At 43.8% G+C, this 24,587-nt stretch overlaps 1 protein-coding gene across 1 annotated transcript; it reads right to left on the reverse strand.

The window, feature by feature from the left end:
- Positions 1-64: 64 nt before the first annotated feature.
- On the reverse strand, positions 65-23,937 carry LOC103632620 (receptor-like protein kinase At3g21340). The gene is made up of 13 exons (XM_008654370.3): positions 23,824-23,937; positions 23,193-23,736; positions 4,484-4,977; positions 3,939-4,077; positions 3,755-3,826; positions 2,936-3,007; positions 2,798-2,866; positions 2,496-2,650; positions 2,126-2,397; positions 1,906-2,032; positions 1,295-1,363; positions 995-1,184; positions 65-702 (listed from the first exon to the last, which is right to left on the reverse strand). Exons 3-13 carry the CDS (start codon positions 4,758-4,760, stop codon positions 306-308), a joined length of 1,839 nt encoding a protein of 612 aa, XP_008652592.1. The 5' UTR covers positions 4,761-4,977; positions 23,193-23,736; positions 23,824-23,937; the 3' UTR covers positions 65-305.
- Positions 23,938-24,587: the final 650 nt, after the last annotated feature.

Here is a 24,587-nt window from a genome sequence, read left to right on the forward strand (position 1 = left end):
CACTAGCTTTTCCCAACAGCCAGCTTTTCCCCACAGCCAGCTTTTCAGATAAGCTGGTCAGAAAAAAGCCGAACCAAACACGCCCCTTATTACCCGGCTCACAAGCGCGGATTCTCAAATTCCATACACATACAAGCCACTGCAGACATTTATGTTATCTTCGGCAGTTTACCTATTCTCATATCCATATTAAAACTTCACTCTGCAAATAATACATTTTACAGTGCAAAATATTATTTTAGGTGACCATACACAGTTTTAGTAGGGACGTCAACCATGAACTGAATCCAGGTACAGGCATAGCTTCATCTTGCGAATGGACCAAGTGTGGACGCCATAGCTTCTATATCACTCCCTCGGCTCACCCTGTTGCTGCTGCCCTTCTCACGAGTTTCCTCCAACGCCAGGCTCTCCTTCAGCTGTACCACAACTGTGGCCATCGTTGGCCTCTGAGCAGCAGAATCCGCGGTGCACATCACAGCGGTGTCGATTACCTTCCACATGGAGCTGATGTCGTAAGCGCTTCCAAGTCGCGAATCAGCGATCGAGCCAACGTCGCCGGTGGCAACCTTCTGTTTAACGCGCTGAATGACGTGGCCTCGGCCTGGCACTGTCGGGGCCTCGCCTGTGGCTACCTCAAGCAGAACAACTCCGAAGCTGTACACGTCGCTGCTCTCACTGAGCCTTCCGGTCAGGTAGTACCTGAAGAAACAGCGACAAGAAGTCACAAGAGAAGCACTTCATACCAGGCACCAGCAGCTGGCAACGACGCCTCACTCAAACTCAAGCTTCGCTACATGCGCACTCGCAAAACACATTTTAGCACTCATCCAAAAATACCAAAATGTTAATAGAATACAAACGGAAAAAAGGAAACTATGTTGCCTGTATTAAGGCGAGTTTTACTCTTTCATTTAGCACTCATCCAAAAATAAGCTACATGAAAAAAATACCAAAATGTTAAATATAATACACACGGAAAGATAAGACATACTCAGGGTCCATGTAACCAGCTGTGCCAGCTGGAGTGACTGATATGTGAGTTTGTGTATCGCTCAAATATGTCTTGGAAAGTCCAAAATCTGCTATTTTAGCTTGCAGATTTTGACCCAGGAGAATGTTGTTGGTCTTCACATCACGGTGGACTATTGGCAAACTGCAACCCTTGTGCAGATAATCCAGGCCTTTATATATCACAGGAAATTCCAAAAAAGAAGAGAATAACAGTAAATGATCATATGAAGGATTTGCTTAACTCCAGTTTTTTTTTTCATGGGCTTTTATTGCGGCATACCTTGTGCAGCTTCAAGCACTACTTGCACACGTTTCCTCCAATTCAAGGCTTGGGAAACACCATTTTTACCTTCAATGTTTTAGCATAACAGAACAGTTTAACAGCTTGACGTGTCAGTTTCAGTAAATTTTATGGAAATTTTCCTTTTCCTAGTTCTGTTATGATCTTCTATAACGGAATTGCAATATATAGTTAATAAGTTAATAACCAAAGTAAAACCGATCCTTTAACATACACATTAGCTGAAGTCATTAAGTCAAAAAAATAAAGTGTAGGCAAGTGGTGGGGTTTTAAGGTAATTGGTTATAGACTTGTAGCTCACAGCATCCAGTCACCCCATCCCAAATGTGAAATGTTAAGATGGATTGACGATACAAGCAGGATTCTGACAAATATTTCGCAACCATTCTGTCAGGAAGGATTAGGCACTTAAGTAGGAAGATAGGTACCCCCAAAAAGGCCTTTTTTCCCGATACCAGAATCTATATATAAGTCAGTCAAGATAGTTTCTCAGATCCAAACCATGCATGGATATTTCAAAAGCAATTTGAAAACGGCAACGTAGCTGGTTATGCCTAAATCAATACTCAATAGACTTTCCATAGACAAACCTCTCAGATGATCAAAAAGACTGCCCTGAGACATGTACTCATAAACCAGTGCCAAATGATCTTTTTCCCAGCAGTAACCAATCAAGGACACTAGATTCCTGTGATGCACCTTTGTTAAGCTCTGAACCTATGTAACAAGGTATGGAATATATATTATTTTTTTTAAAAAAATAAATTGATAATACACCTCCAACTTTTCTAGGCCACTGAAATTTGATACCTCAGCTAAAAATTCATCAAGCCCATGTGACGATGATTCAGAACGCATCTTGACAGCAACCTCAGTATCATCTTCCAAGCGGCCATAGTAGACAGGCCCAAAACCTCCTTGTCCTATGAACTTCTTGAAATTATTAGTGAACTTCTCCAGCTCTTTGTATGTGAACTGACGATTCTCAGTTTTATTCATGTTGTAGCCATAACTTTTTTGGCTTCCTGAAACATTATCAGGTTCTGGATCTCTTGTTGGGCCATGTGTGGGTACTGGTTGCACTAGTATCAGATAAGAAAGGTCAAATTACTTGAGTCAAGTATTATAAACTGAAAGCATTAATACATATAAGTAAAGAATAGAGCAATAATATACACACCATTAGACTTTCTTTTCGCCCACCAGATGAAATATGTAAAAAGTAGTACAATTAGTACTAACACAGGAACCACTACTGAAATAGCTATTATAGCTACTTTATTTCTTGACGGGCTGGGGGAAGGTTTGTTGCATGCAGAGCCATCAAAATCACGGCTGGAAGTATATAAGATAATCAGATCTGAACTTATTTTCGAGGAAAAAAGGTCTTACATATTCACTTGTTTGAAGGTCACAGCAAGAAATACAATATAAAATACAGAAGAATATTAATGGAATGGATATTGAGAAGAAAATCAAAACCTGAAAATAAGTGGTCCAGTATAATTTTTACATAGGGATTCGTCACTCAGCTGGTTGCCAGATACATTTCTGTACAAAGTGAAATGTGATTGGTAACTCCCTTGGCTTGGTAATAATTTGCAACAAATATAAACTTACAGAACTCGTAGGGAAGGCAAACTTGGCAGGGAATCAGGTATTGATCCGATCAACTTGTTGTAAGATAAATCCCTGAAACATTTGCACAACTACAGTATGAAAAAAGTATATAGATAATTGATTCAAACTCTACATAATGGGTTTTGACATCTATATTTTATCATTCTGTAACGTGATTTATGGTATATGAAGCTACTAGTAGGAAATAAAAGCCTAATAGTTCGACCATTGGGAACATAGTCCTGACAAGTACGCTGTGGTGCAATTTTTTTTTCCTAATTGCACTATAAAAAATTTGCTGGAGCCCTTTGTTAAAAAAATAAAGAGCATGGTACACTAAATATTGATAGATTTAAACAAAAAAGAGAGATTTAATTTATCAACTGAAAAAATGATGATGCAGTTCTGGCAAACATGGTGTTACAAAAAAATCTCTCCTACTATAGCCTGATCAATTCAGTTGGCAACTACAGATGAAACAGAACAAGACATGCACCAAAATGAGGTGCAATGCACGAAAACAGAACAACTCTGCTTTATGTCCAATCTCCTCAGTATAGAGGCTTGAAGTTGAGGAAATGGTTTATGGTATTATAATTAAAGAGACCTGTGTAATCAGCCTGTAGTCTGGATTCACTAAAAAACATCTCTAGACTGATCCAACAAACGAAGTTCTTATCCCAGAACATGTGAGCAAAAGAAACTGACTTATCATCATCACAGGCAATAGAATGGGATCACCAGTCATGCAGCGCGAAATCTTGGGACATAAATGATGCAAGAGCAGATGACATTGGCCTGCAGTTATATAGCACTTACAAATTCTCGAGTGCTGTGAGCAGTGTAAAGTTCTTAGAAATTGTGCCATGCAAAGAGCTGTTGGAGAGGTCTCTGCATGAGAGTTTGCAATTGAACATAAATCAGTTATTTAACCTACCAATAATAAAGCAGCACATACGAGATCATGATGTAGGATCTCCTCAATGATGTATCAGATGCTCACAGTGATGTTATCCTCGATGTGTTACCACTTGCGTTGCTGCATTTCACACCGTCCCAAGCATATTTGATTGGAAAACATGGATCACCCATCCAGTTTCTGCTGAGTCCATACTCAGTTTTGATAGCCACGATGGCGTCAACTAGCATGCAAAGAAGAATTGTAGTCATGACTATGTTTGACAACTGGGTGTACAACCAGATACATACTGACTTAGAAAAACCATTGCGTGTACAAGAACAAGTGAGGAAGACGAAAAAAGTAGGGTCAATTCAAAGTAGAGTCTTTGACAAACCATTTTAATATCCTGGGTTTCAGACCCAGTTCAGTGCCATAGCCTCAAGCGACATTCAATCGAGCACCTGGGGGCACAGGGGCTGCATTGTTTATAGGCGCGCACAAGCACAGCTGTGTGTTGGACAGTTGGACTGCACTCGCAGTCGTAATAGAAATGCTATACTTGTAGTGTGCGTACGAAGAAGGCTAACAGCTAACTGAACATCCAATTCCGATCGAGGGAAAGGGAAAAGAGAGCTGGGCTAGCTTACAGTCTTGAGGGAGTGTCGTCGGACTCTCATAAGGGACACGAATGTAGATCTCCAGCGCATTGATCATCGGAGGCAGCACGGAGGCTTTGGTTGCAGCAAGAGTGACGTTGTACTTGCCGTCGTCAGCCCTGTAGGATTTGGTGTGCACATGGGTTGGAGTCAGGTACCACGTGTCGTTGTACGCCGTGAGCTTCGGCCCAGATTGGTTCTCGTTGATGAGGATATCAAACTGTCGAAGCTGGGTGTCCTGGAAGTCGGTGAAGTGCAGGAATATCATGAACGAGTACTTGGTTTAGTACTGCCAGGTCACGGCGGTGAGCGCCGCCGCCGTATCGTTGTCCGATGCCGCGGCGACGGCTGTCTGCAGGATGCGAGAGGGCACGGCGTAGGAGCTGGTGTCCGGTTGAATGGGCCGCGTGGTCGACAGGTTCACCCACCGTGGGCTAGCTTCGTCCATCGCCCACCAGAAACGGTCGTACGGATCGTCAGGATACCTTCAAGAGAAACTTGTAGGTTGGTTGTGAGAATCACAAACAAAAGAGACGGTATCCAGTGTAGGGCTTGTTCGGTTAGCTCTCAATCCATGTGGATTGAGTGGGATTGGATGAGTTTGAATCCCAAATAAGTCAAACTTCTTCTTAATTTTTTCCAATCCCATCCAATCCATGTGTATTGGGAATAACCGAACAAGCCCGTACATGGTTGATGGTACACAAAATACATATATTAAATCCTGCTCTTTCATGTCACATCCAATGGCTCACACGTATCCCACCTCTCTCACTGCTTTTTGCTAAAATCCCCTCCCACCTCTCTCGTACGCGGCATCCTTCATGTAACATCCAATGGCTCACACGTATCCCACCTGCTCTTTCATGTAACATCTAATGTCTGTGGCATCCTGTCTTCGTTGCATCGTACGCAGAGATGCCTCGGACCAAGGCAGCCTCCAAGGGTGCTGCTTCTAGGGTCTCCCATAGCAGCTCTAGGAAGCCGCCGCCATGGAGGTGTGGCGAAGGTCCATCCATGGCGATCGTGCTCAGGGAGAGAGCCGAGGATACGAGAAATCACGGAGATGAACAATTCATCTGGGTTTTTTTATAAAAGAACACGTGCAGGTATGAGAGAGGTGGGAGGAGATCTTAGCAAAAAGAAGTGAGAGAGAGTTAGGATACATGTGAGCCATTGAATCTTAAGATGGAAGAGCAGGATTTAATGTGTATTTTGTACACCATCAACCTATGTGCACTGGATATGGTCTCAACAAAAACACCACGAGTCCTACAGCCAGAGGGCGAAGCTAAAATTTAGCTACAAAAGTGAAAAAGGAGCTAAATAGATATATGCAGTAATAGCGAACTAGATATATGATAGGTTAGAACTTTAGTTACTTTTGCTTTAGTTTCAAACAACCCTACTCTTAGAGCTTGTTTGGAAGCAAGCGAAATAAAAAAAATTGAGGGGACTATAATCCCTTGCTATTCACTATTCAATTTTAAATAACAATGGATTATAGTCCCCTCAATTCCCTCAATTCCACTTGCTTTCAAACAGGCCCTTAAAATGTCTATTTTTTCCCCAAAATTACTATTCGTCTCCAAAATAGATTAACACAACTTACCTCTAAAAACAGTTGCATCTAAGAATAGTTTAAAGCTTTTTTATATTAAGTTGGATGAAGATAATTTTATACTAAATTTATAGGCCCGATGTAATCTTCAATTTTATACATAGTTGATTTTTTAATTTACAACGACTTAAAGTCCTAAAATATTGTTCTAAGATCTTATAGTTTAAAATGCGAATGTTTTAAACAACCTTATATGTTGAAGTTGTAGTTCTCAATACAATATACAATACTGTAGCGGAAATATTTCAATTCGAAGTTATTTAGAGTTTCAAATGTGTGTTTTAAGTTCTTAGGTTTTGAAATTTAACATTTAGAATTTCCAAACTGTTAGAGAATTTGGGTCTCGCCCAAATAATAAATCCTATAAATCCCAAAGGCCCACTCATACATGTACCACATTGCTACTTCAGGTGAAGTGAAGTCAACTTAAATAGTTGAGTTGCCTTCACCTAGTTGAAGCTATTGAGGAGAACAGGGGAGACCACACGCGCTCGCTAATTGGGGCGGGGCAATGGGCGCGGGCACACTGCATGCGCGTGAATGGTTCGTCGATTTCTCGCCTCCGCACTTGCGGGTGCGCGACTACCTTTTGCTGCTCGATATTTTTGCATGCATGGAGAAAATTGTGTTGGCCTATTCCGGCAAGTAATTATTCTCACATTAATCGTTATTGATTTAATTGATTGCGGGTCAATCACGTTAGTGATGTGATCACGCGGCTAATTACTTGCCTTAGCTACATCGTGTGCATAAATGGGGCGAGACATTGTCCCTAGCACATATCAGAATACAGACTCCTCCTTGTTCCAAATTGCTGTGATTCCTTCGTCTTCTCCATCCCACCGCCGACGTGCCATCGGGGTTGGGAGAGCAGGATCTCCGAAGCCTACGTCCCCCAGTGTCCCTGCACGGGGTAGGGGTCGTTTAAGGTTTTTGGAAAGCGCCTTCGCGGCTGCTCGTTGTTCGTCTGCTTCCTCTACACCAACGTCGATTTGATCCGTCTACTATTGCGCTATTCTATCACCGACAACCCCATTGTAAGCATGTGTCTATCTGTATTCCTTCAATCACTAGCACTACAAGTGGATTATAGATATGTGAAACATGTTGTTGTTCCTTTTATTATTATCGGAATCAATTTGTTCATCACTAGATTGCTATTATTTCCAACAATCCAAAAACCTTATAGGGATTTAGTGACGGGAAATTACTCTTATGCAATGAAACCATATAAGTTCACTGGTGTGAATTTTAAGAGATGGCAGACGAGAGCCTAGTTGTGGCTCTTGGCTATGGGAGTATTTTGGGTCGTGAGTAATCCTCCCGCACTACCTCTCGATCTGAGAAAGAGGTGCAAGAGTTTACTGTGGTGTTGGGCACCAAAAAGAGAGGGCGGACGGTCCGCGCGCGCAGAACAGATTAGGGTTCCGAGTTTCTTGTCGTGTTTGTTGACGAAATTCGTGGGATTAGCTCGGGGAGTTTGTTTGTAAAGGGTCCATCCCCCTCCTCTATAAATAGAGAGGTATACGGCCGATTTGTAATCATCAATCGAATCAATAACACTTCTATTTCACATTTATTTCCTGTACAATTAGTAGTAGTTCTAGTCTAGTTCTAGTTTAGCCTCTCGATCCCCAAATTCTCCGCTTCTCTTCGACTATACGTCGATTAGAGGAGTTTAGGTCGGCCTACCCGAGCCTAGACATCACCTAGGATCTCTCCTCCCCGACGAGGTCCCTCCCGGGAGCGAGATCCAGGCGTCGCCGGCGATCCTCCGCCGCCCCTGCGCACGCGCGGACCGTCCGACCGTCAGGCAGGGGACCCTAGCCTCGTGCCAGGTCGCGGACCGTCCGACCCTGTGCCGTGGACCGTCCGCGCCTGACCAGAGAGCACCGCCGCTGGTTCTTGTTGAGTGATTGATGCCCCAAAAAGGTGCCAACATACTTTTTGGCGACTCCGCTGGGGACAACACATCTAGACCCATCAAATCGGCCCTCAATGGCCGGTTCAAGGAATAGTTCTGAAGTCTCCCCCAGCAATATTATAGAGCCGACTTGGGAAACCTTGCCGGTCGACGAACAACTGCAGTTCGAGGAGCACAAGGAGCGGATGATCCAGGAGGCAAAAGCAAAGTTCTTGGCCAACTTCAAAGTGGACAGGAACAACAAGGTCGTCCGACAACGGGCGACGGATCCGGCTTCGCTCCGACCCACACCAGATATCCCCAATGTAAGTAATAAAAACGAGCTACAATCTCTTAAAAATTATGTAGATGAACATCGTGAACAAATGCAAAATATCATAGGGGGTATGCAAAACGATTATAGGAGACTAGTACGTGCATTTGATAAATCTAATATCGCAAATTTTCCTTCACACGATGATGAATTAGGGGGTAACACGCGTAATACATCGACTATAGGTTGTCACCACCAGTCACAACCCCTTTATGGGATGCCGATGGACACATACCCTGAGCAACCACAAATCGGTAGTAAATCAACCGATCTGCACATGCCCGGACCGTCCGCACGTGAGCGCGGACCATCCGGGCCAGCCACGGTCGGGCCCACTTTTAATGAGTTACCCAGACATGCACCCGAGCCACAACATATGGCACATAATCTAAACTACCTAGTCGGACCGTCCGCATACAACGACGGACGGTCCGCATACAATCACGGACAGTCCCGACCAATGTCTAGACAGTCCGCGCATGACTTATTTGAGGAGGATTGTTACCTGAATCCTCACCTGTTCCAACAACACTTCCCATCACACTATGCAGTGCATCAGCCTATTAATACAAAATCCAGAGCCCAGGAAAGCTTTTCGGCCCCGCCTAGAAGGCCGAAAAGGAACGATCAATCCTATGAGCCATATAGGGAAAATTGCAATGCACCACATAGCTCAAACCAATGGGGGGAAGACAACATGCCAATATCCAGCCAACCCCACCTATGTTTGACCAAAGAGCCAGTGGTCTCGCACCGGCTGCCATTGATATAGTGAGGGAGGAAATAGCTGGGGCATTCCGAGATAAGCTCGGAGTAAGCATGGTCCCTGGGGGCAATCATATCGGAAACCTTATGACAGCCGATTTGATCAACACCCATACCCACAGGGAACCAGGATACCCGAATTCGCAAATTTTTTGGGTGATCAAGGAAAAAACACGAGCGAACACATAGGCCAGTTCTTAGCACAATTAGGAGAATTGGCCGACACGGAAGCATTTCGCGTGCGTTTATTTTCATTGTCCTTAACAGGAACCGTGTTCGCATGGTACGCCACTTTACCTCCTAATTCTATTTTGTCATGGGGGGATTTAGAACAAAAATTCCATGATCACTTTTTCTTCGGTGACTATGAGTTAGATTTAGTAGACTTAGTGGCCCTGCGACAAGCGAAAGACGAATCAGTTAATGATTACATCCGGAGATTCCGGGATACGAGAAACCGATGCTTTCAAATTTATTTAACAGATAAACAATTGGCGGGAATAGCCTTTGATGGATTGCGCTATTATTTAAAAGAAAAATTAGAAGGCATCCAGTTCTTTACGCTAGCACAATTACATCAGAGAGCTTCAGCTTGTGAAAGCCGAAGCAAAGAAGTAGTCAAAACAGTTCATCATAATGTCCACATAGTAGAACACAATCAAAGTAGTTCGGACGATGAACCAAAGGAAGTTTACACTGCCGAAATAGTTTGGTCCGAACAGGCCAAATCTTCGGCTTGCTCCTCCTTGCAGTCAGTTCAAAAGAAATGGCAGGAGGAGATTAAGTTTACATTTAATGTTGGCAAATGTGATAAGATATTCGATGAATTACTAAAAAATGGTAACATTAAGATTGATTATATCATTCCACCCGCCGACGAACTAAAGCGTCGCGCATATTGCAAGTGGCACAACTCATTTTCCCATGCCACTAATGATTGTAATGTGTTCCGACGACAAATCCAATCGGCCATTAACGAGGGATGGTTGAAATTTCAGGAGGACACGGAGCCCTTTCCAATGAATATGATCGACTTCAAGGGCAAAAGGGTCCTAATTCGGCCTAGCATAGCCGATAAGGTCAAAGACAAAGAAGTCATCATCGGCAACTCACGGGACGCCGATGGAAACAACAAAATCTCTTGCAGAAAAGTGGTGGCCGAGAAGACTCCTGATGGAGGAGAGACATTGAAAGTGACCATCACAAACTCTGGCACTGGGGGGGGCAAGCGCAGACAATGGGATATGCACGAGAACCCATACTAAGCATCGAGGACGGTCTGGTGCCCAGGCGCGGACGGTCCGTAACATCGCTAGACGGTCCGGAGTATTCCAGCGGACGGTCCGACAATGCCAAGGAGCCACGGCGACCACGTACCTTCAAACCACGACGACCAGAAATAGGTACGTGGAAAACTAACACGTTCAAGGCAGCTGGTCGGTTGGTAAAATCCAGCCCGACCTTTGATCAATTATTGTCTAAATATGTGAAAAAGAAGGCCGACCCCAACGACCGGCCACCAAAGCGACCTCGCTTACCCACCTAGGAGCGACAACAGGTTAGGCCGATTGGACCACCTCACCAATCGGAAAAGACGGGAGGTCATAATGTTCAATTAAGACCTGACGTACCTGCGTGGACACCTACACCTCCACATACACCCATGTCTTATCATTATAAATACATACCACCGCTACCATATATCTGGAATCAGATGTGGGGCGCGCCACCATATCCATTCGGGATACCACAATACCCCGCCTGAGGGGCACCTCAATCACCTGTTTTTGACAGGTTGACACCTCCAGTATAAGACCGATTGAGAACCCCTCAATCTGGTCCACGAGCACAGGCCCAGCAAGATTGCCAAACAACTCGGCCTCAAAGGTTAACTAATCCAGCAGAGGGGCATACAGCTACAGCCTCCAACAGTGTGATAAAAGGGGATGTCATTAAAATAGGAATGACAGATGTCGTCATACAACAAAATAACGAAGGGCCAATGATTTTTGGTGAATCGGCCAACACAAACGAAAAAGAAGGTACGACTGTCAACAAAATAGCCGATCCAAAATACTCCATGCCCCGATGGTGTCCATCGGGATTGACACGATCACAAAAGCGAAAATTACAGCGCCTCAGAGCAAAGGAGAATCAGGAAAAGAAGGCGGAAAAAATATTCAATGACACGCATCCGCAGTATCCGCCACCACAAAAGAGATGGAGACCAAAGGTCGTTGAGAAAAATCAAACGACCACAAAGGTAGAAAATAAAACGACAACTGTGCAGCTCTCTGCAGGTATGATAGACAGTCCGGCTATAAAGACCGAATCATCTGCATAGGACGCAGACCGTCCGACCCCTGAGGCCAAACCATCCGCACTACACCAAGACACCTCCAACGACGTACCGACGCCCATGGAGGAAGACGACCTGCAAGGAGAAGACCTGATCGACTATGGAGCTACGCCAGAACACTTAGAAAATTAGGAAAGCGAGGTGACGAATTGGTCAGGACCAGTATGACGCTCGACGGTGTGGGGACTGATAGTTCGATCAAAGCTAAAGGGGTCACGTCCGTTGAGTCAACCATCAGGACCAAGGCCACTGTGTACCATCCTAGTAAGTGGCAAGATGCCTAAGAAAACCGATGTGATACATCGAGTTAGTTGCTTTTGGTTCGCTCAGCTCCACCAAAAGGCAGGGGGCATATGTTGGGCACCAAAAAGAGAGGGCGGACGATCCACGCCTGTGGGCCAGATGGTCCGCGCGCGCGCAGAACAGATTAGGGTTCCGAGTTTTTTGCTGTGTTTGTTGACGAAATTCGTGGGATTAGCTCGGGGAGTTTGTTTGTAAAGGGTCCAGCCCCCCTCCTCTATAAATAGAGAGGTATACGACCGATTTGTAATCATCAATCGAATCAATAACACTTCTATTTCACATTTATTTCCTATACAATTAGGAGTAGTTCTAGTCTAGCCTCTCAATCCCCAAATTCTCCGCTTCTCTTCGACTCTATGTTGATTAGAGGAGTCTAGGTCGGCCTGCCCGAGCCTAGACATCACCTAGGATCTCTCCTCCCCGACGGGGTCCCTCCCGGGAGCGAGATCCAGGCGCCGCCGGCGATCCTCCGCCGCCCCTGCGCACGCGTGGACCGTCCAGCCCTAGGGCGTGGACCGTCCGGCCGTCAGGCAGGGAACCCTAGCCTCGCGCCAGGTCGTGGATCGTCCGACCCTATGCCGCGAACCGTCCGCGCCTGACTAGAGAGCACCGCTGCTGGTTCTTGTTGAGTGATTGGCGCCCCAAAAAGGTGCCAACATGCGGCTATGATGGTTTTTGTTAGATGCGTTCTTAGCGTTCTCTCTGACCAGCTATGTGATGTTTATATGAACATCAAAAGTGATGCTGAACTGTGGGAGGTGCTCGAACACAAGTTCTCTGCCTCAGACGTTGGGTGTGAGCTGTATGTGATGGAGCAGTACCATGACTTTAGAATGGTTGATGACCGTTCTATCGTGGAACAGGCTCACGAGTTCCAACTTATTGTGAGGGAACTCGAACAGCATGGACACATCTTGCCTGATAAGTTTCTAGCGGGTGGTATCATTGCCAAGTTGCCTTCATCATGGAGGAACTTTGCTACAACTCTGAAGCATAAAAGACAACAAATTTCTGTTGAGGATTTGTTGGCTGGTCTTGATGTGGAAGAGAAGGCTCGGGCAAAGGACGCGTCAACAAAGGCACCCAAAGGGCAGTCCAGCGCCAACTTGATGCAGCATGCTGGAAAGAAGAATTATAAGATTGTGTGCTTCGTTTGTGGTGAGAATGGGCATTTCGCAAAGAACTGCAAAAATCGCAAGGGCTAGAAGAATCAATCGGGGCAGAAGTCTGCCAACGTGACTATTAGCGATCCTAGCAGATCTGGGTACGGTAATTCATCATATGTATTTTCTGTATTTCAATCTAAAGATTGGTGGATAGACACATGAGCCAATATTCATGTTTGTTATGATATCTCTATGTTTTCATCTTACAACCGTCTTGATGGGGAACAACTCGCATGCTACTGTTCTTGGTGTTGGTAAGGTAGATCTTAAGTTTACTTTAGGAAAAATCGTGCAGCTGAAGAATGTACATCATGCACCCTCAATAAATAAGAACCTCATTAGTGGATCCCTCCTATGTCAAGATGGGTTCAAACTGGTATTCGAGTCGAATAAAGTAGTGATTTTGAGATATGGCCAATTCATTGGCAAGGGTTATGATAGCGAAGGCTTGTTCCATTTTTCTCTATCCGATTTTTTAATAAAGTGGTGATTCATGTGTGTGATTCAAACAATTCTGTGGTTGATATATGACATTCTCGTTTGTGTCACATTAATTTTGGTTGTATGTCGTGTCTATCGAGTATGAGTTTGATTCCGAATTTTAGTATTGTCAAAGGCTCTAAATGTCAAGCGTGTGTGCAAGCAAAGCAATCTCGTAAGCCACACAATGATATAGACAATAGGCACACAACACTATTAGAGCTCATTCACTCTGATCTTTGTGAGATGAATGGTGTGTTGACAAAAGGAGGCAAAAGATACTTCATGGCTTTAATTGATGATGCAACTAGGTATTGTTATGTGTTTCTTCTAAAAACTAAAGATGAGGCGCTAGAATGTTTTAAGACTTATAAAGCTGAGGTGGAAAATCAATTGGAAAAGATAATAAAACGTATTAGGTCTGACCGTGGTGGGGAGTATTTTTCCAATGAGTTTGATCTTTTCTATTCGGAGAATGGAATAATTCATGAATGGACACCTCCATACTTGCCTCAATCTAATGGGGTTGTCAAAAGAAAGAACCAGATGTTAATGGACTTGGTGAATGCCATGTTAGGAATGTCTGGTATGGCAAAGGCATGGTGGGGGAGGATGTTTTAACAGCATGTCATGTTCTGGATTGAGTTCCCACTAAAAATAGTGAGGTAACTCCATATGAAGGATGAAAAGGAAGGAAACCATCACACCATTACTTGTGTACTTGGGGCTGTTTGGCCATGGTTAGTGTACCAATTAATGAGAAACACAAGCTTGGACCTAAAACAATTGATTGTATCCTTTTGTGCTATGCACACATAGCACGACTTATAAGTTCTTGGTGACAAAATCAGACATGCCTGATATTTTAGTGGATTCACTTATGGAGTCACGGGATGCCACTTTCTTTGAGAACATATTCCCGATGAAAGAAACTTACTCTTTTCCTAGTGTTGCAAATGAATCTAGTCCTGAACCCACACTTACAATTGAGCCAATTGAAAATCCACTTGAAGACAAAGAAGGTAATAGTGAGTTAGCACCTAGAAGGAGTAAAAGACCGAGGATCGCAAAGTCCTTTGGTGAAGACTTCATTGTGTACCTTGTCGAGGATACTCCCACAACCATAGCAGATGCATATGCATCGCTCGATGCAGAATATTGGAAGGATGCAGTCCATAGTGAGATAGACTCCATCACTGCAAATGGAACATGGGAGGTCATAGATCAACCTATGGGCTGTAAGCCAGTCAGTTGTAAGTGGGTATTTAAGAAGAATCTTAGGCCTGATGGTACTATTGAAAGTACAAAGCAAGGCTTGTTGCTAAAGAATATTGGAAGGATGCAGTCCGTAGTGAGATGGACTCCATCACTACAAATGGAACGTGGGAGGTCATAGATCGACCTATGGGCTGTAAGCCAGTCAGTTGTAAGTGGGTATTTAAGAAGAATCTTAGGCCTGATGGTACTTTTGAAAAATACAAGGCAAGGCTTGTTGCTAAAGGGTATACACAAAAGGAGGATGATGACTTCTTTGATACCTACTCACCTGTTACCAGATTAACTACAATCAGAGTACTGTTATCCTTGGCTGCTTCCCATGGTCTTCTTGTTCATCAAATGGATGTGAAGATGGCTTTCCTTAATGGAGAGCTAGAGGAAGAGATTTATATGGATCGACCTGATGGATTTATAGCACAAGGACAAGAGGGCAAAGTGTGCAGGTTAATCAAATCCTTGTACGGCTTAAAGCAGGCACCCAAGCAATGGCATGAGAAGTTTGATAGAACATTAACATCCGCTAGGTTTGCTATAAATGAAACCGACACTTGTGTATACCATCTCTATGGTGGGGGCAAAGGAGTAATCCTATGCTTTTATGTCGATGACATACTGATTTTTGGGACAAGTCTCAATGAGATAAATGATGTAAAGTCATTCTTATCTCAAAAATTTGACATGAAAGATTTGGGGGAAGCTGATGTGATCCTTAAAATTAAACTAACTAAGGGTGAGAATGGGATTACTCTTTTGCAGTCTCATTATGTGGAGAAGGTGTTGAGCTAGGAAAAGATCATCAGAGATACTCCCAGATTGTTGGCTCTTTGATGTATTTGGCTAGCGCAACCTGCGCTAACATTTCATTTGCCATAAGCAAGCTGAGTAGATTCTCGACTAGTCCAGGAAATGATCATTAGCATGGTATCGATCGTGTAATGCGCTATATGAAGGGTACGATGAGTGATGGAATTCACTATTCAGGGTACCCAAGTGTACTTGAAGAATATAGTGATTCAAATTGGATTATAGATGTTGATGAGATGAAGGTCACTGGTGGATATATATTCACATTGGGTGGTGGCGTGCCTATTGGAGATCATGTAAGCAGACAATACTTACAAAGTCTACCATGGAGGCAGAGCTCGTGGCTCTAGACATAGTTTCTACAAAAGCTGAGTGGTTAAGAGAACTATTGATGGACTTACCTATGGTTGAAAAACCAAATTTTGCCATTCTCATAAACTGTGATAATCAAACGGTGATCACAAAGGTGAAGAATAGTCAGGATAATATGAAGTCCAACTAACATGTAAAATGTAGACTGAAGTCTGTCAGGAAACTGAGAAGCTCTAGAGTAATAAATGTGGATTATATCCAGACAACCAAGAACCTAGTAGATCCCTTCACAAAGGGACTATCACATACTATGGTTGATAATGCATCAAAGGAGATGGGAGTGAGACCCATGTGAGCTAACCTCAGTAGTAACCCAACTTATGTGATCGGAGATCCCGTGAATTAGGATATGGGAAGAACAAGCTGTCGGTTAACGATAGAGTACACCTTACTTTTAACCCACTCCGTTGGAGATGCAGTACTCTCATTTCTATAAGGCAGGCTGACTTAGTCTTATTATGTTATGAGGCTTTATAACAAGATATTGTCCTACAGAGTACTCTTGCAAGAACAAACTTATGTGAGCCCAACTGTTGGTCGCAGTTTGTAGGAATTGGGAATTCCTTACGAAGCTCATGAAGAGAGACATGAGTATGACCTATACGCTCCACTCGCGGGGTAGGCATTTGGTAGCCTAGTATCAGTCCAGACGTCAAGTGAAGCTTGTTCACACCAAACTGCCAATTCAAGGCCTAGTCCATTGTGGAGTTGTGGATGAGTCTAGCTAGTTGCTCTAGGTGGATGTTCAACCTTAACCTGTCTCCACTGAAAAGATGGTATATTAACAGTACTTGGTACAGGGAGGATGAAGAGTGCCTCTCAGATCTGGTGGGGGATTGTTAGAGAATTTGGTCCTAGCCCAAATAATAAATCCTGTAAATCCCGAAGGCCCATACATGCATGGTATGGTGGTAGCTTTAGTACCACATTGCTACTCCAGGAGGAGTGAAGTCAACTTAATTAGTTGAGTTGCCTTAACCTGGTTGAAGTTATTGAGGAGGGGAAAAATGGAGAACGCACGCGCTCGCTTGCCTTGCCTCGCTAGGCCGGGGCAATGGGCGTGGGCACACGACATGCACGTGAATGGTCTGGCGATTTCTCGCCTCCGCCCTTGCGGGTGCACGACTACCTTTTGCTGCTTGATATTTTTGCATGGATGGAGAAAATTGTGCTGGCCTATTCCGGTAAGCAATTATTCTCACATTAATTGTGATTGATTTAATTAATTGCAGGTTAATCATGTTAGTGTTGTGATCACGTGGCCAATTACTTACCTTATCCGCGTCATGTGCATAAATGAGACAAGACGTCGTCCCCAGCACAGATCAGAATACAGACTCTTCGTTCCAAATCGCTGTGCTACCTTCATCTTCTCCATCCCGCTGCCAACGTGCCATCGGTGTTGGGAGAGCAGGATATCTGAAGCCTACGTCCCCTCGTGTTCCTCCACGGGGTAGGGGCCATATAAGGTTTTTGGGAAGCGCCACCAGCGACTGCTCGCTGTTCGTCTGCTTCCTCTACACCGACGTCAATTTGATTCATCTACTATTGCGCTATTCTAGCATCGACAACCCCACTGTAAGCATGTGTATATCTGTATTCCTTCAATCACTAGCACTAGTTTATGAACTGCTAGTGGATTATAGATATGTGAAACATGTTGTTGATCCTTTTATTATTGTCGGAATCAATTTATTCATCACTAGATTGCTATTATTTACAACACAAACCACCTTGAATGTTTATATGGTTAATATGAAAGTTACAGTGGCCGATCAAACCTACAAATCCATTGTTGATAATTTTTGGCTTGAAGATATTTAAAATCTTAAATAATTGTTTTAAATCCATATCTTTTGAGATTCAAATTTTGATTTTTTCCCACACGATCAAATTTAGAGCTTGATGCGGTCTAAAACTTCGTAGTTGAAACTTTTTTGATTTGAAATCATTTAGGGGATAAATTATCCAATACAAGATTATGAAATGTTGATAAAACAGAGAGATATCTTTATACACTCACAAATGAGTGTGTAGTCTAATGGTAGAGAAGTATTGCATGTGTTGAAGGTCCTAGATCTTAAAGACATTTTTTTGGTTTTCTAAAAAAACAATATGACAGAGAAGGCTGACCATCTCTAAAATATATTTACTTTTTAAAAGTTTTCTACACAATCCATTTTTATCACTGGTTGTATAGATTTACACAAATACGAGATTTCAAGTCTATTGAAGTTACTCTAATTCCTAAGTATTGAGATCCAAGCTACCAGTAAGAGCCATTTGTCAAAAAAGAAATACAATCACATATTTAGGAGAAGTCAAAATTTCTTAAGTTTGACAAAAACTAATATCAATAGTTATGTTTCTAAATAGATTTACTATAAAACGTGTGTTGATGCTGATTTGTTACTAAACACTAGAACCACCTGGCGGTGCTCTCTGCGGGAGCATGGACGGTCCCCGTCCTCGTTACAGGAGCGGGTCTCCTCTTCTCGCATGCCAGATGGTTCGCGTGTGCGCATGGGGTCTTCTTCGTGAAAAACCCTAGAATTCGCCCTCGGGAGGGACCCTGTCAGGGAGGAGAGTTTCAGGGGTGCTCCGATATTGGCAGGCCACCCGGAACTTCTCTAGGCATCATAGAGTCACATAGAGATGAAGTAATAGGTCGAGGAAGACTAATACTAGGGCTAAGCTAAGGCTAGATTACTCCTACTCCTAATGAATGGAAAGAACAATGCAAATAAGAGGTAAATATGATAAATAGGTTTGATTTGATCGATTGTGGGGGCATCAATCGGCCGTACCCCTTTGTTTATATAAGAGGGGAGGTCTGGAACCGTTACAGACTAAACAAATCCCATAGAGTTTGCTAACAAAATCCTACAAGAAATCAGGAACCCTAGCTGATTCTATTCCCCCGCGGACCGTCCGCACTGCCATGGCAGACCATCCGAAGCGCAGATCGTCTAGCCTGAGAACCGGACCCTTCGGTGGCACTTTTGGTGCCCAACACATGCCACTGCCTTTTGGTGGAGGTTGACGAACCAAAAGCACATGTATTGCAAGCACCCTTCGAGAAACAATAGATCTTACAAGTCATTTTGTTACCGAAGTAAGAACTAAGCCTGATGCAAGTTATCGGCTTTTTCAATGCAATAGGATGATCATTTAATAGAGTCCTTATGCATAAATACCATTTATGATTGCATCTTTCTCGGTCATAACTACTTGATCAATGGGCAATAAGCACAAAATTATGTTGCCCCTAGCCTAAATAAAGCAAAGGGATTATACATGTAATAAAGGTTCATCGCCGCACTACTCCATGTTTGGATAGGACAATATATCAGTGATGAATAGGTAGTAAAAACTACCATGGCATCACTGGATGAACATGTGTAACTTGTTGCATTGCCTTTTAGGCCATTTTATTCGACAGTTTTGCCTTTGCGGGTGACCGGGGTTGCTTTGTTGGCTGATTGTGCAGCATGGCTTTCTTACTAGCATATTTGGAGGGTAATCGATCAAAAGCAGGGACAACTTTAACTAGTCGGCCATATGTTTTAGATGAATTTTGTTTCGATGTACCTGTTTCTGGTTACTGACACTTGAAGGCGCGTGGACACTATAGCCTCTGGTTGCTGCTGGACCATCCGCTCGCAGGCATCGCACCGTCTGTGATGCACATGACATGGAGATTTAATCGGCTGTCCGATCGCACTTGCCCCCCGGCGCCTTTGGTCTTACTAGTCCTTTTGTCTAGAGCCTTCTGAGTAACTTGCGATTTTTTGATGTGCGAGGACTACCAACGATAATACTTTTTCTTTTGTCTTTATCAGCCACATCCGACCGAACTAAGACCTTTTTATCCATCAGCTCTATTATATTGATAGGACATGGATGTTTGTCAATTTGCATCTCCTGGAAACTCAATCGACTCTCATTTATGGTCGATTGTATCTGTCAACAGGAAACATTACAATCATTGGTGGCATGAGGAAAAAAATCATGCCCCTTGTAATAAGCACATCTTTTTAGTTTATCTAGAGGAGGAATATTATGAGTCACTTTAATGTTGCCACTTTTTACTAGTTTGTCAAATATTTTGCAACACTTGGCAACATTAAAGAAAATTCAAATTATTCCTATCGATTCTTTTGAATCGGCTATAAAGAAGAGCATGGCAGAGGTTTGGCCTTCATCGGCCTAGTATATACATAAGTGGATTCATCATCTAAACTACTTGGGTCGCACTCCACTAGATGCACATTATGACCAACCGATTTTGATGCTTCTTTACATCGGCTTTCACAAGCCAAAGCTTGTTGGTGCAGTTGTACTATTGAAAAGAACTGAATACCATCTAATTTTTATTTTAAGTAAGATCATACCCCATTAAAAGCCAACACCGTTAGCTATTTGTCCATGACATGGATTTGGAAGCATCGATTTCTAGTGTCTCGGAACCTCTAGATATGGTCATTAACCAATTCTGTGTGCCCCTGGTGGACTAAAGATAAATCTGCTAATTCTAACTCATGCTCTTGTGAGAAAAAAGTGTTCATGAAATTTCTGCTCTAATTCCCCAAGAGTTAATAGAGTTAGGTGGCAGCGTTGCATACCATGCGAATGTGGTACCAGTAAGGGACAACGAGAATAAATGGACATGGTAGGCTTTCCTATTAGCCAATTCTCCTAGTTGTACTAAGAACGGACTTACGTGCTCATACGTGCTTTTTCCGCCTTCATCGAAAATTTAGAGAAATCTAGTATCCTGGTTCCTCGTGGATACGTCATGACGTCAAATCAGTGATTATAAGGTTTCCGATACGCTAGCCCCATTCCTGACACACTAACATCGAGTTTGTCTCTGAACAACCCGGTTACCTCGTCCCTAATTTTTCCCACCTTGTCTGGCGATCATCCATCAAGTTTGGTGGTGAAATCCTTATGTTGCTGGACATTATTTTGTCAGCTTTTCCTCCCAGTGATGTTCAAAATGCGTGTTAGGTGTCCTATTAGTGCCATCCCCTCCTGGCCTATATCTCTCGGGCTCTCGGGTGGCTGAAGAATATTCATCCCTATGCTTATGAGGTGGCATGGCATGGTTATAATATGCTACCGGTGGGATATCATAGTGCTGCTGTGATGAGTGCAAAAATTGTGCATATTGTGCAGCTCCTTGTTCTGCGTAAGTGTACCCAGACGGTTCGACATAAGGGGACGGACGGTCCACGACCGGGCCAAACGGTCCGAGGTTATACTCAGATGGTTCGATCATATATGGCGCTACCTGGGTGGTCTACGCGTGGGCCTGTGCAGGGTCAAATAGTTCGGCAAAATATGCCAGGCGATCTAAGATGACTCTCGGATGGTTCGACTATGTGCAGAGTTGGTCATGTGCTAGGCTGCTACGACTGTGGTGGTGTTATGAACGTATTTATTGGCATAGCATACAATGGCTGGGTGCAGGATGACCCATCAACCAATATGTTAGGTGATGGTGGCTCCATATTAGGTTCACGTAAGGGAAAACTAGGGGCAATAGATTTTTCATATGAACGCGCCCATCCTTTAACAGATTCATCTATATATTGTTTTAACTGACCCCCGTTGTAATACGGAACCCTTAAAAGATTGATTTGGAATACTTATAGTGGGACCGGTTTGTAGTACGTAACCCTTAAAGATTGATTTGGAATACTTATAGTGGGAGCCTAAGGTGAAGGCAGGAGAGATGCCATATCGATCTCCTCTTGACGGATGATCTTCTGGTGGCGATCCATCGTAAAAGTATGATATATATATTTTTTCCTTCACCCTCTCGCGCCGTTTGGTAGTTGTTGCAGCACCTCTTCCTCCTCGCGCCTCATGAGGTCATTAAAGGGCTGTTGATCATCAGTCGGGAGTGCTTCCAGGGTTGGCTTGATGATGTTGGTGGCGGAGATGTCAGTGTGATCTTTAAAACTGGCCATTTGGAGGCCGATTTTTAGTAGATCTAAACACCCTTGTGTCCCAGCGGAGTCACCAAAAAGTGTGTTGACGCCGATTTGACACCAAACACAAGAAAGAACCACCTGGTGGTGCTCTCTGCGGAAGCGCAGACGGTCCGCGGCCTAGGACCGGACAATCTGCGACCTCGCTGCAGTAGCGGGTCTCCTCTGCTCGCGTGCCAAACGGTCCATGCGTGCATAGAGGGTCTTCTTCTTCGCGAAAAAGCCTAGAATTTGCCCATCGGGAGCGACCTCGTCAGGGAGAGGAGAGTTCCAGAGGGTGCTCGGGGATCGCCAAGCCACCCGGAATGTCCTTGGGCGGCGTAGGGTCATCTAGAGATGAAGTAATAGGTCGAGTAAGACTAATACTAGGGCTATGCTAAAGCTAGATTACTCATACTTCTAATGAATAGAAAGAACAATGCAAATAAGGTCAATCGGCGACACCCCTTTGTTTATATAAGGGGAGGTCTGAACTCGTTATAAGTCGGTTTCTAAACAAATCCCGCAGAGTTTACTAATGAACCCCGCAAGAAATCGAGAAGCCTAGCTGATTCTGTTCCCGCGCGGACCGTTCGCGCTGTCACGATGGACTGTGCGGAACGCAGACCATCCAGTGGCACTTTTGGTGCTCACCAACGTGGTTTATAGTTAATGATGATACTTATATGACATATTTTTTATATATAAACTTGCCTAAATTAGAATTTATTTGACTTTATTGGAAGTGCGAGTATTATTTTCTTTGGAATTTAGAGGGAGCTAGTTTTTTTTATAATACTTCCTATAGGTCCAAATTATAAGTCCTTTTAAAATACAGTTTTGACCAATATCTTTTTAAAAACAAATGAACTCTTAATACATTTATACTTTTGTAAAAAAGTACGTTTTAAAACAATCGGTGCATTTGACTATTAAGTTTTAAAACTAAATATCAGAACGGTTATTTGTAGTTAAATTTTTGTAAGTTCGACTTAAATCTTATCTAAAATAACTTATAATATGGACACGAAGGGAGTAGGCTTTTAAGGTGTGCTACACTACAAAATTTAAACCGAATTAGATTAGGATCATACTCTCTTATTTATTTTTAAATTTATTAAGAGCCATAACTTTTTGCGAAGAAATATTTGTATCACCCCTATTCCTACGGCTAAAAGGGTATCCACAGTGAAAGTTTTTTTTGCGCACCCGGCCTTTAGCTCGAGACTTGAAAGAAATTAGCTAAGCCACGAAGCAAACATGATACAGAGGTCCGTTTAAAACATGGTGGTCCTCCCACCTCCCTATGGGTCCCACAATAATGCAAGAAAACATACCGCGTCATTGAAACGCTGCCCCCCATGTTTATGCGTGCAAACATGGATACGACCAGGCCGGGTGTGACCAGTGGGTATAGCTCGGCTCCGAGCGGCCTGAGCTCCAAGACGGACACGAACGGCGTGCCGTGGCCGGTGTTGACGAGGCACCACGGCGCCCACCCGGCCCACGCGACGAAGACCGCCTCGTACACGTCGCTGCTCCGCGCGTTCGGGTAGACCGTCTGCCAGTAGTTGGCGCCCAGGTGCAGGTCGAACTCCAGCGCCGAGCTGTTCTTGCCGTCGTAATTGCCGTACGCGAAGGTGGCCCGCGCCAGGTACCTGGTCCCAGCCACGGTGGGGAGCAAGTAGCAGTTCCGCTGCCCGGACGGGAAGCTCCTTAGCGTCTGAGCCCTTCCCTGGAACGAGCCCTCCAGGTCGGGGGCTATCCTGTGGTTCTCGCCGGCGTCCACGTAGGAACCGTCGGAGACGTAGACGATGCCGGTGACCTTGTCCTTGTACCCGCTGTAGCTGGCGTCCAGGCCGCAGTCGATGCTCAGGAAACCTGTACGCCACACGATGTACGGCTCATCATCCAGTTCCGATCGAGGCCATATATGACTATGCATGCAGTGAAGCGAGAGACTGGTACCTTGTTGGCTGACGGCAACAGGAGCAAATAACAGCAGTAGAACCAGGAACGCGAGCACCATATTGACGGTCGTCGTCTGAGGAACGACGATCATCGCATCGCAGCACTAAGAGTAAGAGGCAAGGCCCTGTCTTCGTAGTATTTATAGAGTTATTACCGTCACATCGTACAGAAAATAAATCCTTTTGCACCTTGAGGAATACCCCGGCTGCCCCTTTTGACCCTAGTTATTGGTTACTGGATCGGACTAAAGTTTAGTACATATCACATATGATATTTCAATGGTAATTACAATTATTAAATATAGTCAAATTACAAAACTAATTACATAGATAAAGAGTAAATGACTAGACGGATTTATTAAGTCTAATTAGTTCATGATTGACATAAGTTTATTATAGTATCACATGAGTGAATCGTAGACTAATTAGGTTTAATAGGGCTCATCTTGTTATTTAGTTCTCATCTGTGTAATTAGTTTTATAATTAGACTATATATATTTAATACTTATAATTAATATTTAAATATCTGATATGATAGAGACTAAAATTTAGTTCGTGTAAGCAAACACCCGTTAGACGCTCTCCAAACGTTTGCTGAAGCCTCCGCCTCCCCCTTACGAGCATGCATTGTTCATCCCCGAAGCACTCCAACGGTGCTCCCTTTCTTCCCCCTCTCCCTCGCGAGCATAGTAGTCCCCCCTTATGCAGCGGTTCTCTCACCCTCAGTACTCGGTCGATCATTGGCTCTCGCGGAAAGGGAA

Source organism: Zea mays, chromosome 7, assembly GCF_902167145.1.
Source record: "Zea mays cultivar B73 chromosome 7, Zm-B73-REFERENCE-NAM-5.0, whole genome shotgun sequence".
Lineage (NCBI taxonomy): Eukaryota > Viridiplantae > Streptophyta > Magnoliopsida > Poales > Poaceae > Zea > Zea mays.

Coding starts and splice junctions, on each gene's coding strand:
- LOC103632620 (XM_008654370.3), bottom strand. CDS start 4,760: ATGATATTCCTGCACTTCACCGACTTCCAGGACACCCAGCTTCGACAG. Junction 4,078..4,483: donor GACGACACTCCCTCAAGACT/GTAAGCTAGCCC, acceptor TTTGCATGCTAG/TTGACGCCATCGTGGCTATC. Junction 2,651..2,797: donor ACTGGACCACTTATTTTCAG/GTTTTGATTTTC, acceptor ATATACTTCCAG/CCGTGATTTTGATGGCTCTG.